Source organism: Stegostoma tigrinum, chromosome 37, assembly GCF_030684315.1.
Source record: "Stegostoma tigrinum isolate sSteTig4 chromosome 37, sSteTig4.hap1, whole genome shotgun sequence".
Lineage (NCBI taxonomy): Eukaryota > Metazoa > Chordata > Chondrichthyes > Orectolobiformes > Stegostomatidae > Stegostoma > Stegostoma tigrinum.
The window spans coordinates 18,346,407-18,360,418 of NC_081390.1; the positions used below are offsets into that span (position 1 = coordinate 18,346,407).

At 45.0% G+C, this 14,012-nt stretch overlaps 1 protein-coding gene across 28 annotated transcripts in view; it reads left to right on the forward strand.

Annotated features, from left to right (window-relative positions):
* Positions 1 to 14,012, forward strand: part of zmiz1a (zinc finger, MIZ-type containing 1a) — a 467,693-nt gene that overhangs the window by 356,168 nt on the left and 97,513 nt on the right. The window contains exon 1 of one of the 28 annotated variants that reach the window (XM_059640386.1): positions 6,142 to 6,407. The exons of 24 other annotated variants lie outside the window; for them this stretch is intronic. Coding sequence is in view for 1 of the 4 variants with exons in the window: in XM_059640379.1 (XP_059496362.1) it covers positions 7,048 to 7,162 (115 nt within the window). In the remaining 3 variants the exon portion in view is untranslated. Of the gene's footprint in view, positions 1 to 6,141; positions 6,408 to 6,460; positions 6,564 to 6,967; positions 7,163 to 8,638; positions 8,728 to 14,012 lie in introns of those variants that run through there. 3 more of the 28 variants (XM_059640384.1, XM_059640379.1, XM_059640387.1) reach the window with 3 other exon arrangements.

Below are 14,012 nucleotides of genomic sequence, written 5' to 3' on the forward strand. Positions count from 1 at the left end.
ATCTATAGGGACCAGGACAATCCCCAGTGTCAGTCTTTCCTGTCTGCAGCATTAACCAGATGGTTCTGGGAGGTTGGAACTACATGTTCAGTCTCTTGTTCCAGAGCCTCTCTTAAAATAAGAATGTTCTTCACCTCTGTCCATATGCTTCCTGACTACGTGGCTACTGGGCAAAGGCAGAGCTTTGATCTAACTGTGATAGCCCCTGTGGTTGAGTAGCCTGCTAGTAGCCCTCAGCTTCACAGAGACAGAATGGCCAGTGCTGCCTTCAGGGACAATCTCACTAAATGACCTTCTACTTTCAGGAGTGGGGCAATGAATGAGAACATAAACATGTTCCTAGGTGCTGGGCTCATACACTTATTGAGCTCCCCTTCAAATATATCTTTGCCATTAGCTTCATGTTGAGCAATCCAATCCCATTACCTTATTCTATCCAAAGTAGCCCTGCATGTTTAATTCCTTGGCTTTTATTTATTTTCTTCAACTCTAGTTTTTAAGGGTCTGATACATTCCTTAAAATAATCCAAAATAAATTATTTTAGGATGAAAATGAATGAACACTTGTTTGCTAATCAAATCTGCCCAACCCTAGTTTGGCTGGTGTCTGATAAGTGAAGTGACTAAGGTTAGAATGGGATGTCGATAATCCTTAGTGACCCTGATAATATTATGGAGCACAAATTAAGAAATCACAGATGAGCTAATGCAGTGCACATTTACAAACGGATGTTTTACAAAGACCTACATTGCGAGTTAGTTTTATGCACCACACACTTCAAAAATATTTAATAAGTTTAACTTTTTAAGTTGTTTTTGTTTTGTTTAAATGTCACTGGAAGTACATATGTCTTAACGCAACATGAGTAGAAGTTTCACAGGTTCTGAACAATTTGGATGACTTTCTGTGACTGTGCAAACGTCTCACCTACTTCCTACAACCAGCAAGTTCTGCATTCTACCACTCTTTCGATAAAGCAGTCCCTCCTGAAGTCTCATCTGCGCAGCAAAGTTGTCAAAAAGGTCACCAAACATTTTGTACACAGGAAAGATGGTGAGAAAATGTTTCAAAGATAGTAACAAGAGAAATCTCAGAAGTGAGAATTGAAGATGTGGTTCACTGTTGAGTGGACCAGAGGATTGAGAATTTTTTAAAAAAAAAGATGATTATGAAAAGAAAGGGAGAAAGCACGTAATATCAAAACAGTAAGAGCTCCTTTAAATTTATAAAAAGGAAAAGAGTCCAAACTGGGCGCAAGACCCTTAGAAATTAGGCCGGTGAAATAATAAAAATGAATCAGGAATTGCATAAATACTTTCCATCAGTCTTCACAGTGCAAGGACACTAATAATATTCCAAAACTACTAAATACTGAAGGGGAAGAAGAGGATAGGCAATAAATACAATGGGCTGAATCTTATGGTTGCTTTGGCTAAGTCTGGATTTTGTCACAAGTATTGGAAGGATGCCCACTGTAAGAACGAGTGGATTTTCTGATTGTATGTTATCAAACGTGCCTCATTAACTACCAGCTCTTGCCCCACGGTATCCCTTGTGTCTGATCCTGGGCCCATTTCAAACACAAGTTGTTCCCGGAACAACTTGCCACTCAGCAACTACACCAGAATTCATCCGCATCGCTCATGCCCACGCTGTCTTTTAAGAGCACTCAGACAAGCGCTGTCAGTTCGAAGCAGTCCTGCATGGATTCTGATATTTGCCTGTACACGGCAGACGGGGAATATCGGAGCCCTGCTGTGTAGGAGACAACACATCCTCTTTCCCCAGGACCAACAGTAGAGGCTACAACACCCGACCATGCCAGCCTGCTCAGTGCAGTCTCAGCCATCAAGAAGAATGCCCAGTGCTGTAGAAGGATGGTCAATGATCTTCTCCATTCCCCCAGTAATAAGTGCCAACATCCTTCTCTCCAATACCTCATACTCACTCTATCCCTGCTACTGTGCCCACCTACCACCGAGAAGGGATGCTGTCCCACTGGTGATTGCTTGCAACACCTTCCTCACAAGCCCCAACACCACTAACCTTGTGATACCTTGTTCTGTCTAATTGTTCACACAAAACCCCTCTTCTCCTGCACTGGCAGTAACAGTGGGACCACCCACTTTCACTTCCCTTAATGCCTGCCACCACCTCCACCTCTCCAACCGCACCCCGCTTCCCACCACCATCAATTCCAGAAGGAAAACAGCCTTCAGTGAACAGAGAGTCAACGTAGGTGGTGGGCTGCGTGCCATTCAGCTTCTCGCCCCTGTTGTCAAGAACATTTGACCGTGAAGACCTTGAGTAGCTAACTGACCAACCATGCCCAAGTCTCTGGAGGAAAATTGGAAGCTGTCCTTGACTTAAGAGTGCCAGGAGCCCCTGAATGCTGTACCCCTTGACTGAGGCCTGTGGACAACCATGACATGCTTCTTGGATCTGAGCCTGAGCTAAGCAGCAAGACGAGATATAATTAATATGAGTCTTTTATCGAGAACTGCAAAAAAGTGAGAGATGCCGTGAGCATCCAGCTAGGTGCAGAATGAGGGTGCATTACGATAGCGAGCGAAGAGCCCAGAGATGTGGCCTGGTCTGGCCCATGAGCTGGTATGTGTGTCCTTGTGGGCACCCTGTCCTTGCTGCAGCTTTACAATGATAGTTGTCATTAGGAAAATGGTAGAAGTTATGATAAAGAACGTAACTTATAAATGCACAACAATATCGAGCAGAGTCAGAATGGCTTCGTGAAGGAGAAAGTATGCCTGACAAATGTATTAGAATTTTTTGAGGGAGGATAGATAAAAGGTAGATAAAGTATATTTGGATTTGCAAACAATGTTTAGTAAGGTCCCAGACATAAGGTCACTTCATAAGATAATAGCACGTGTTGGAGTGGGATACACATGCAGGTTAAAGAAGTGGGCAGAAACTTGGCAGGCAGAATATAATGTGGGAATATGGGAGGTTACGCATTTTGGCAGGAAGAACACTGGAGCTAGATATTTTACAGGAGCTCTTGTCTCCTATTATACTGTAGATATTATTTAAAGGGAGAAAGCCGAAGGCATACATTACAAAGAGAAGCTTACATAGGTAAATGGAAAGGAGTTAAAAAAAAAGGGAAATCCTGTTCCTGCTGTATGAGGCACTGGTTAGACTACAGCTAGAAAATGTGAACTGTTTGGGTCCCTTATCTAAGGAGAGATTCACTGGCATTTCAGGTTGCCCAGAGAAGGCTCACTCAATTGATCCCAGTTATGAGGAGAGGTTGAGTTTTGGCCTGTAGTCGTTGGAGGTCAGAAGAATAAGAGGTGATCTTACCAAAACACATAAGATCTTAGAAGACTTGACAGGGTCGTTACAGAGTTGGAGAGTCTGGGATCAGAGGGCGCTGTCTCCAAGTAAGATGTTGCCTAGTTAGGACAGAGGTGAGGAATTCCTTCTCTCAAAGGATAGTGAATCTGTGGAATTCTTTTATCACAGAGTGCTTCGGGACTGGACTGCTAACAAATTTAAGAAATAGTTAAAATTTTAGTTGGTAAGGGTTATGGGGAAAAGGCAGGAGTGTGGAGTTGAGGATCATTAGATCAGATATGATCTCGTTGAATGGCAGAGTGAACTTGATGGGCTCAATGGCCTACTTCTGTTCTTACGATGTTGTGCTAATAAAGGGAGGGGTGCATTAGATATCAGAAAAGGTGACAGAAAGGATTTGAGAGGAGATTTTTATTTGGAGAAGATTGCTGAACAGGGGAATTGAAGAATCTGATTGACCCCCTAAGGCTCTTTCCAATTCCAACTGTTAACTGACAAAACCTATCGGGAAATGACAAAAGTGCAATAATATGTGGGCCCCTGTGCAGTCTGCACAGAAAAAGATGGTACTCCTAACTTATTCTTTAACACAGCAGCAACACTAAGATGATAGTATTGTCCACTTTGTCTGACAATATAAACCTAACGCGTACAACTTGAAAGGGGGCAAAAGAACAGGAAAAGTGAGTGAGCATGTTTGTGCCTCTGAAAACAGAACACAAGCTGTGAAGCCTGTTAAAAGCTTTGTTCATAGAAAATCAGAGTGTAAATGTAATGAAATTCAGCTAAACATTTATAAAGCTCTGAATTCTGGTGTTCCATTCAGAGTAAGGGGCTGTTGAGGTCTGTGAAAGGTTGCAGAATCCTTTGTTAGAATGGTACCAAGGAATGAACGTCTGTTCTTCTTTGCCCAGTGAAGTTCCAGAGAAGGAGCAAATTACTGCAGATGCTGGAGTCGGTCCTGGAATCAAATGCTGGAGATCACAGCGGCTCAGGTAGCATCTGTGGAGAGAAAGCAAGCTCACATTTTGGTTCTATATGGCTCTTCTTCAGACTCTTCAACTCAAGGAGAAGTCTTGATTGAAGTATTCAACAACAACAACAGCTTTGGTCGCGTAAATGTGTCCAGTGGCGGAAGGGTTCGTTGCCAGAGGAACAGTAGGATTAGGTTTAGGGTTACCCCAGTTGGCTCTGGGGAAAGAGAAGCAGGACTAATGGGTCTGCCCTTGTTGTCATCTGACATGACGCATTATGCTGCAACAAGGACGAACATGGTATGTCAGTGAAAGGCTACCATGCCCAGAGAAATGATACCAGCCTTTTGATGCTAATGTGGTTGAGTAGAAGCAGGAGAAATCAGGTAATAAAAACAATCTGAACCCCAACCAGTGCTCAGTGCATCTCCTTTTGCTGTTGTTTAATTGATTCCTGTGATCTATATGTCCTTTTTCTTTCTTTATTCAGTCACAGGATGAGGGCGTTGCTAGCTAGGCAGCATTTGTTGCCCATCCCTGTTCTTCCTGTACTGCTCACTAAACAAAGTTTTTCACTGTACTCAGGTACACGTGGCTACAATAAATTAAATCAAATCAAAGTTGAGCAGGATGTCGAATTTTCTTGAAGGGTCTCTTGTGCAGTGGTAGCCTCCCTCACTCTGAGCCAGAAGTGGCGGGGGGGGGGGGGGTTCAAGTCCCAAGTGTTCCAGAAGAGTGTAACAAAACCCCTGAACAAGCCCTTTCCTTGTATGTCATTATTTTTTCCTGATAAGGTGGTGGGAAAGAACTTCAGGGGGACATGGGAAAGTCTGGAAGTTTGAATGTTACGTTTTCTGACATAGTGAAGGGGGACGTGATTTTTTTTAAAAAACTAGCTGTCTCTGTAAATGTGAACTAATTAACAAATGTGACAATCAAAATGTTTTGTGCAATGGGCAACCTGGAAAAAATGAGCCATCACTGGGATTTGTTTCTTTTGAGTTGAGATTTTCTCTGTCCTTCAGGTGTTAATTTAAACTGCCGAGCTCAGCAACCTCCAGAGAGTTAAATTTGGTTTGTGGGATGTGAACGTTCGAAAAACCCATCCCTTCTGTATGCTTTGTACAGGTTCTCTGATTTACCCCCGTCAGAGTGTTCACTGCTGACTTCATTCAGTGACAAACAATCTCGACTGCAGGCCAATGAAGTTAAGCCCAATAACTGAGTCTTCAGTAATGGCTAGAGATAATGGGAACTGCAGACGCTGGAGAATCCGAGATAACAAAGTGTGGGGCTGGATGAACACAGCAGGCCAAGCAGCATCGTAGGAGCTTGGCCTGCTGTGTTCATCCAGCTCTACACTTCGTTATCTTCAGAAATGGCTGCCTGTATATATTTTGTACGTGTGTGCCCGTGCCCATGTCTGTGTGTGTATGTCTGTGTGTTTACGTTTGTGCGTGTGTGTGTGTGTGTGTGTGTGTGTGTGTCTGTGTGTGTGTGTGTGTGGAGGTTGCTTCTGTAAAGGAAGTGGTGGCTGCCACAGGATGTAATATCAGGAAAGGCTGCCACAACCGAACTGTAGCTTGCAAATTCTCTCCTTTTTATGTATTTTCTCACAGAGAAGCAATTAGCAGTGACAGCGTACAACAAAAAAACACACACACACACAAATGCTGTGGCTCTCATTCTTTCTGCTAATATTGAATGCTGTAGAGGGTTTTATTTAAGAAAAGAGGACTATGCAGTTGACAAGGCTAGCTTAACCCCTCCTCCCACCCCCACAATCCAGGCAACAAAAAAACTGCTTCCAACTCTGCACATCAGAAAGCCACCAGCATTGCCTAAATGCAGAGCCTTCTCTGTACCCTAATTAGCATGACTAGTTTGATGGATTTAGACAACAGCACTCTGAAGGGGGAAGCCCAGTGTTAAGCTTTCTCCCCCCTTCAATGTGCAGGCTTCTCCTGCTCTCTCTGATGTCGTGGTGATTTACTGCGGGCACTTGTGGCCGTCGGCTGTCGAATTAATTGATCAGCTTTTGTGACTTTGGCTGTGGTCCAGCGGAGTGTCTGTCTGTTGTGTGAAGTGCACCACCCCTGCAAAGAGTTTGAAATGTAAGCTGCCTGGATTTCTCTCTCTCTCTTTCTCTCTCTCTTCCCCCCCTTCTGGCAAAGTGCTGTGGCTGCTTGTGTGATGTGTATGCATGGGGAGAGAGAAATGGATCAGTAGAGAGCAAGAGGATCATCAATTTACACCAGTCAGAGTAACAGATAAGTGCCTGTGTTTTTTTAGGGGGGGAGGTGGTGTGGGGTTTGGTGATTGAGAAAGGTGGGGAGATAGAGAGAGGGAAGCTGTTCCTCTTTCAACCCTGAGCACTATCCTTTGAACCAATTCTTTCTCTCAAGTACAAGAAGATTTGTGTGCTGATGTGCTGCAATAAATGCCTGTGAAGTTCATTTGACTCTAGCTGAAAAGGTCTTGATAGACTTCATTCTGCCTCCATTGTCTCAGGAGTGTTTGGAAGCTGAGTACAAATAGCCTGTTGGCAGCTACAGCCTGGTTCCATTAGTGGGCTCCATCTGTGATTGGTTTTGCCTGGAAACCAGGAGCCTAGAGATGAATAATTGATGTGTATTGTGCGGTAGCTGGACATGCAGAGAGCTGGACGCCCTGAGAGGACTGGAAAATAGCTGCTGGCTGGCTGTTAACTGAGATTAAGGCAGCCCCTGGCTGCCTTTGTTCTGCAGTACTTGAATGCTGGCTAAAAGTGGGCATAGGCAGGCAGACATATGTGCTCTTTTAATACATTGGAGAAAACGAGACACAGGAAGGAATGAGACAGGCAGCAGTGAGGCCAGCCTTTGGTCTGGTAAGTTGGTTTTTGCCTTGGCTACCAGGGGAAGCAGGGTTCTCACGTCCTTGCTTCATTAAAAGAAAAGGGGATTCTGGGTAAGGTTCTGGGTAGCTGTGTTGTCAAATGGAACAGGCGGTAGAGAGGATAAACATCTGACTTTAACTGGGAAGTGGGACACATTTGCATGCAGTGGCTGCTCATTTTGCTGCCTGAAGGCATTGATTTGGGGGATGGGAAGGGGGCCCCGTTAATTTCTAAACCACTTTTCTGCACGCTGGAGGGTGCCACAGGAGCGGTGTTCAGCCAGACATTTCTCAGCACTGTCTTGCTTATTTAACCTGGGTGCACAGTTCCATTGTTTTAAAAAACCAAGTTGGCTTGCAGTCCTCTCACATTAACAAAGGCAGTGACACAAGGCCCAGGAAAGGGTCTCCACTGCTGTCAGGGCACTCCAGGTCAGTTTTCTGTCTGTTCAGGTGCTCCCATTGATGCAAGAAGCTCCCTTTGCACAGGAGCAAACTTTTATCGATGGGTAGTTATTGGACAAAGGAGACAGTAAGTGCTATGGACGCTGGAAGCCAGAATCTAAAGCAGTGAGGCTGGAAAATCACAGCAGATCAGACAACATCCCAGAGGGTTTTGGCCTGAAACGTTGACTTGCCTGCTGCACAGATGCAGTCTGGCCTTCTGTGCTTTTCCAGCCTCACACCTATAGACTCTACTTATTAGACAGGTTGAGAACTGAGTGTTACACGGACTGCAAGGATATGTTACATGCCAAGCGATGGCCTAGTGACATTATCGCTTGCCTTTTCATCCACAGACTCAGGAATATCCATGGGACCTGGATCTGCCACAGCAGGTGGTGGAATTTGAATTCAATGGAAAAAAGTCTGGAATTAAGAATCCAACGATGCCCATGAATCCATTAATAACTGTTGTAAAAACCCGTGAAGTTCACTGATGTCCTTTAGGGAAGGAAACTGCCATCCTTACCTAGATTGGCCTACATGTGATTCCAGAACCACAGCCACACACCTACACAAATTAACACTGGGAAAGTGTCCTAATGCTAGTATAACGTGGGCACAACATTGATTGATAACCCTCTGTTCAACCCTGTTCAACCCTCTGAAGAGGTGCAGATCATGTACAATGTCCAGAGTTTGATTTTAAACCGTTTTGGTTGTGATCTACTTTGGAGTATTTGAATGCTGCAGTGTTGAAGTGTGGAGCCAGCTCAGAGTTTGACATTGTGGTACTGTTCATCGTGTTTTGGACCAGAACTTTTCCATTTTCCAGGGTGCCTCAATGCTTCCCTGTGAGTTTCCCTAACAGTAACCCAACTCTAACCCTAGCCCTGTTTCATCTTCACACTGACTGTGGGCCATTAGCTCCTATGAACTAGCCCTTAAACAGGTGGCTGTTCCTCAAAATAAACTTGCTTGAACTCTTTTGGCAGGTTTTATTTCAACCTGTTCTCTGTTTTAAGTAATGAAGAATTTACATGAAGTTCAGAGGATTCCATTCATCATCCATTCCTAGATGCCTTAAGGTGGTGCTAGAGGTCATTTGCTGAGGTGAGTCGCTCAGCTCTTATATAGTCATTTTAAGAATCGAACATGGATCAGAGCCGCACAGAGGCGAGTCTGGGAATTTTTGGGAATTACACAGTTAGTTCTGAGTTAAAAAGTGCTGCGTGAAGGTGCAGTCGATTGTAACTTCTGGAAGACAAAAAGACTCGAGGGAAAGCTTTGTGTAAACAGTAAGGTTCTAGGTTTAATTAGAAACCTCTCCCAAAGATCCTGTGCCAACTGCCTATGACTTGTGCCACGTGATCCTATGAGTCATTACTGATGGGCATTGATGAAGCAGTTGGCGTTTTCCTGCAAACTGGCAGCTACTGTACTGCACTGGTTATTTTGCTTCTGAATATCAGTGTACAGGTGGCTAGATTTATTGAGATCATCTTGACACGTTGGCACGGTGGGAACTGAACTGACAATGTTTGGGTTGTGTGTTCAGCGCTATGACAACTGCACTAACTCAGCGGTAATTTCTGGTGCCTGTACATGCCCTGACAGTTAGTGGCAGCACCTCAATTTGGAGCTGCCGCTGTTGGACACGCTGCTATTATCTGACGACCATGTGAATGTTCCAAGTAATATTGGCCCAGAAGGTCCCCATCAATCTGTGCACCAAATGATTGGGCACCCACTTTGCAACAAGCTTACTGGAAGACTGGCGAAGTGGTACTGGGTTAAATCAAGGAGTGTACACAAACAGCATAGACATCCCTAGGATAAAACGCCACGTTTACAATCCACACTTTCTACTAAAAGTGAGCTTCAATTGGCTTCAACTCTACATTTAAAAGAAAAAAAAGAACTTGTATTTATTTTTCGTTGCATCCTCCGCGACCTTGGGACGAGCAGAAGTGCCTTACAGCCAATAAAATAGTAAGGTCCGGCAAGCATTATTGAGGTAATGACTGGACAATCTTGTTTCTTTGTAATTGATGGAGAAATGGTGAGCAGGATAGGTCAGAGAAGTAGTGAAATAGAGCCAGGCCATCAGCAGAGATGGATAGGGCCATAGTATAACATCTCATCCAAAAGATGACAGCTCTGACAGCGACATACTGGAGTGTTGGCCTTGACCTCAAGTTTCTGGGATGGGACTAACACGCGGAACTCTCTGTCTGTTTCTGTCCCTGTGCTGAGCCACAGAGTGGAATACAAACAGCCAGGGTTTGGGATGAACAGCTGGTCAACATCAAGTGTCCTGGAGGGCCACCAGTGAAACCACTTCCAGGAACACAGAGAGCTTTCTGAGGAAACATTAGACATGGAGATCCTGCTGCCAGTGCTGTTTCCTTGGAAACACTGGAGACCGACTGCATGCATTTTACCTTTATGAAACCAGATATCTCAAACTCATTTCTGTAGAAGGATCACAATGATCTCAAAGCCTCAACTTGGTTTCTTTCTCCACAGATGCTGTCAGATCAGCTAGCTTTCTGCAGCAGTTTCTGTTTTCATTTCAGATCTCCAGCGTTTGCAGCATTTCACTTGTATTCCCCTAACCAGAGAATAGACGAGGGAACTTATGTTCCTTTCCTGACAGTGGAGGAATTTATTTTGAGTTTGGGTCGACGCAGAACAGGGGTGGCATTGTTGTCTCAGTGTCCTGAGTTCATTTACAGCCTCAGGTGTCTGTCTGGCTGGAATATGCACATTCTCCCAGTGTCTGTGTGGGTTACCTTCCACAGCCCAAAGATATGCGGGTTAAGATGGATTGGCCTGGCTAAATGCCCACAGTGACCAGGGATGTGCAGGCTGGGTGGATTAGCCATAGGAAATGCAGAGATAGGAGGTGGATATGGGTGGGACACTCTTGGAGGGTTGCTGCGGACTCAATGGGCCGAACTGCCTGCTTCCACACTGTAGGGGTTCTGTGATGCTAGTATGGTACCTTGAGCATGGTTTTTGGCTGTATTCCTATAATTTAAAAGCACCTCAGGCCATTGCGTGGCACCAGAAGCCTGCAGGGTCAAACTTGTGACTTAGCTCATCTCGGCCTTGTTGCCTCATCTAGCAACCCTGGGCTTAGTGAGTCAGGCTGGCTCCTGGTCCAGCAAAGGCCTCTTTTTTTCAAGTTCTTGTCCTTGTTTTCAAATCCTTCCCCCATCCCACCGCCAGGCCTCTGAGATCTCTACACCCCTCCAATTCTGACCTCTTGTGCATCCACCATTTTAGTTACTCCACCGTTGGCAGCCCGATCTTCAGCTGCCTAGGCCCTCGGCACTGGGGTTTAGTCTCTGAATTTCTACCTTCCCCATCTCATTGCCACCATTCTTTTAAACCTAGCTCCTCATCTTTTGACTGTCCATCCTATTTGCACATATCATGGTACTGGTTCTGTGGCTTGAAATATTTGATAATCCTCTTGTGAGGCACTGTGGGATGATATTAAACTGGGATCGGTGAGCTCAGTTGGCTGGATGGCTGGGTTTGCGATGCAGAGTGACGCTAACACGGTGGGTTCAGTTCCTACACCGGCTGAGGCTACCATGTCCTTTTAAGCCTCTCCCCCTCACTTGAGGTGTGGTGACCCTCAGGTAAAATCATCACCAACTTTCTCCGTCTCTCTCTCATGAGAGAGCCGCCTTATGGCCTAGTAGAACTAGGGTGACTTCCGCTTTTATGTAATTTTGAAGTGAAAGGCAGCAGATTTAGAGGGAATTTGAAGAAAAACTTCTTCAACTAGAGGGGCCTGGAATGTACTGGCTGGGAGGGTAGTTGAGGCAGGAGACTTTACAACCTTTAGGAAGTAGCTGGGCAGACACTTGAAGCTGTCCTAACACACAAGACTGAGTCTAGTGTAGAAAAGTGGAACTCCTATAGGCCAGAGATAGCAAGGCGTGGAGCTGGATGAGCATAGCAGGCTGAGCAGCATCAGAGGAGCAGGAAAGCTGATGTTTCGGGTCTGGACCCTACATCATAAATGGGGGAGGGGAAGGGGACTCTGAAAACAACCCCACTGTGAAGCCCTCCGAATCGGTTTTAACCCCACTGCGAAGCCTTCCCCAGCGTCGGCAGTTTCCACAGTCTCATGTAGGTCGTATGTTTTTGGTAGTACGGACAGACTTGATGGACCAAAGGGCCTCTCCTGCACTCTGATTTCATGTTAAAGTTGTGATATGAATGTAAATTTTGACACGAGCTGTGCCTTTTTGTTTGCACTGAGTGCAGAGTAGTGAGGAGACAGGGACAAAGCAGGAAGTCAGAGCATTGAGTTTGGTTTTGTTGGGGGGTGTGTTTATCAGTGCACCGTTTGGATGGACGCCAAGCCACAGCGAGTGGAGAATTCACACCGAGTGGAACTACGCTCAGTTTCTGCTGACGCAAGTCATTTCTTGTAAAGCCATTTTGGGGAATTCACCTCAACAAATTTTCCAAGGAAAGAACGATTTGCAATTCTAGACCATCTTTCACAAGTGGCAAAATGCCGCACAAGGTCCTACAGCCAAGATATGCTTCTTGAGTTGTAGTCACCACTGTGATGTGGGAAACGAGGGAAGGGCAAGCTCCCACAAGCAGATGTGTGATCGCTGTGGTGACATTGGGTTAGAGTTGACTGTTGGCTTTTCGGATGACAGGGGAGGAGATAGTACTCCCATGCTGCTTTGGGATCGTGTTGTAGAATGCGTAGCATCAGGCAGTGAGAGTTTCAGTTCAACGTCTCTTTTAAAAAGATGGCACTTTCAACCAAGCAGACTTCCCTTAGCGCTGTGGTGGAAAAGTTAGTGTTGATTCCCATGTTGTAAGCCTTTGTGTGAGACCTCATGGCTCAGTAGTGAGAATGGTTTCAAATGAGCCATGATTCCATGTTTTTCCCTGTATGCTTCAGTATCTTTGAGCCTTGAATATGTGTAACTTAATCATCACCTCTCAAATCATTTGGTACTCAGTTCATGAAAGGAATGGTGTTGAGCCCAATGGGACGAGAGCCCAGGATTCTATTGCCATGCAGAGCTCGGGAGAATTTAAGCGCTTTGTCTGAATGTAGCACTGAAAGATGTTGGATGTTAGGGTTACTTGGTTAGGGATGGGGGGAATCTACAGTGAGATGGAGCTGAGCTGAAGAAGGTGGGTGCATAGCCCTTGGGAAGTGCATTTGCGTTGTTCCAAAAGGGATTCCAAACTCCACGGAGAAATGGAGGATCCATGTGTAAAAAAAGAAAGGCTGGACCAGCTCGCAGTGAAGAGTGGAATTTTCTTCTGAATGTTGTCACTTTATACTCACTCAGAGAAAGTAGAAACTGCTGATGCTGGAGCATGAAGGGTCTAGACCCAAAACGTCAGCTTTCCTGCTCCTTTGATGCTGCCTGGCCTGCTCTGTTCATCCAGCTCTGCACCTTGTTACCTTATACTTACATTTTTGTACCTTATACTCAGTTTGTTTTCAGGTAGTATACAATCACAGTGGTTTCCATTTCACTAGTTAATCCCTTCTTGGTTCTCTCTATCTCTTTTTTGTCTCCGCTGATTTCTGCCGCTCTTAAAACTGGGTCAGGCTGGTAGAGAATGTGAAATGTTTTGAAGGCTTTTGGACTAAAGCAAATCTCCTGAAAATAAATAGAGATCTTAGTCATAAGCCTAATTCATGTCAAACAGACGAAGAAGAGCTTTTGTTTTGGCAGTGGAGAGGAACTGAGGAAGTGTTTCTGAAATCCTAGCTTTCAGCATGTAGTACAGTGACAGAAAAGTTGCCCACCAATCCAACAACCATTGGTGGTTCATTTGGATGTTGATTGGCAAATGCTGCACTGGTTTCATAGTCTCGATCGTGGGCTGAAGGGATTCACAGCACAGTGTCAGAGCTTAGGGATGACCAGCCCTGTCACAATTAATGCAGGCCATTTATCAGAACTTGAGTACATTACCTCATCTGACCCAACTGCAGCCGTAACAGCGGTCTGCATTATCAAAGAAACATGAAGTGAGGTCTGTTTGGTTTGACATTGAGAGGTCTCAAAAATCTTTAATCTGTGGAGAACGACTTTACATTCTCCCATCCGTCAGCATCACAAGAACTGGTCCCTGATCGCCTACTTGAGGTCAGGCACTGGGTGGAGTGGTGTTCTCATTGAGTTAGGAATCTAGAGGTCCAGGCTGCCCTCAAACCCCATGATGGCAACTGGAAGAATTTGAAATCAATCTTTAGAACTAGAAAGTTACAAGCATGCCTCAGTCTCAGTAAGGCTGAGTGTGAAACTGTCCATTGTTGTAAACGCCCATCTTGTTCATATAATGTTGTTTGGGGAAGGAAATCTGCCACCTTTGTCTGATCTGGCCTACAT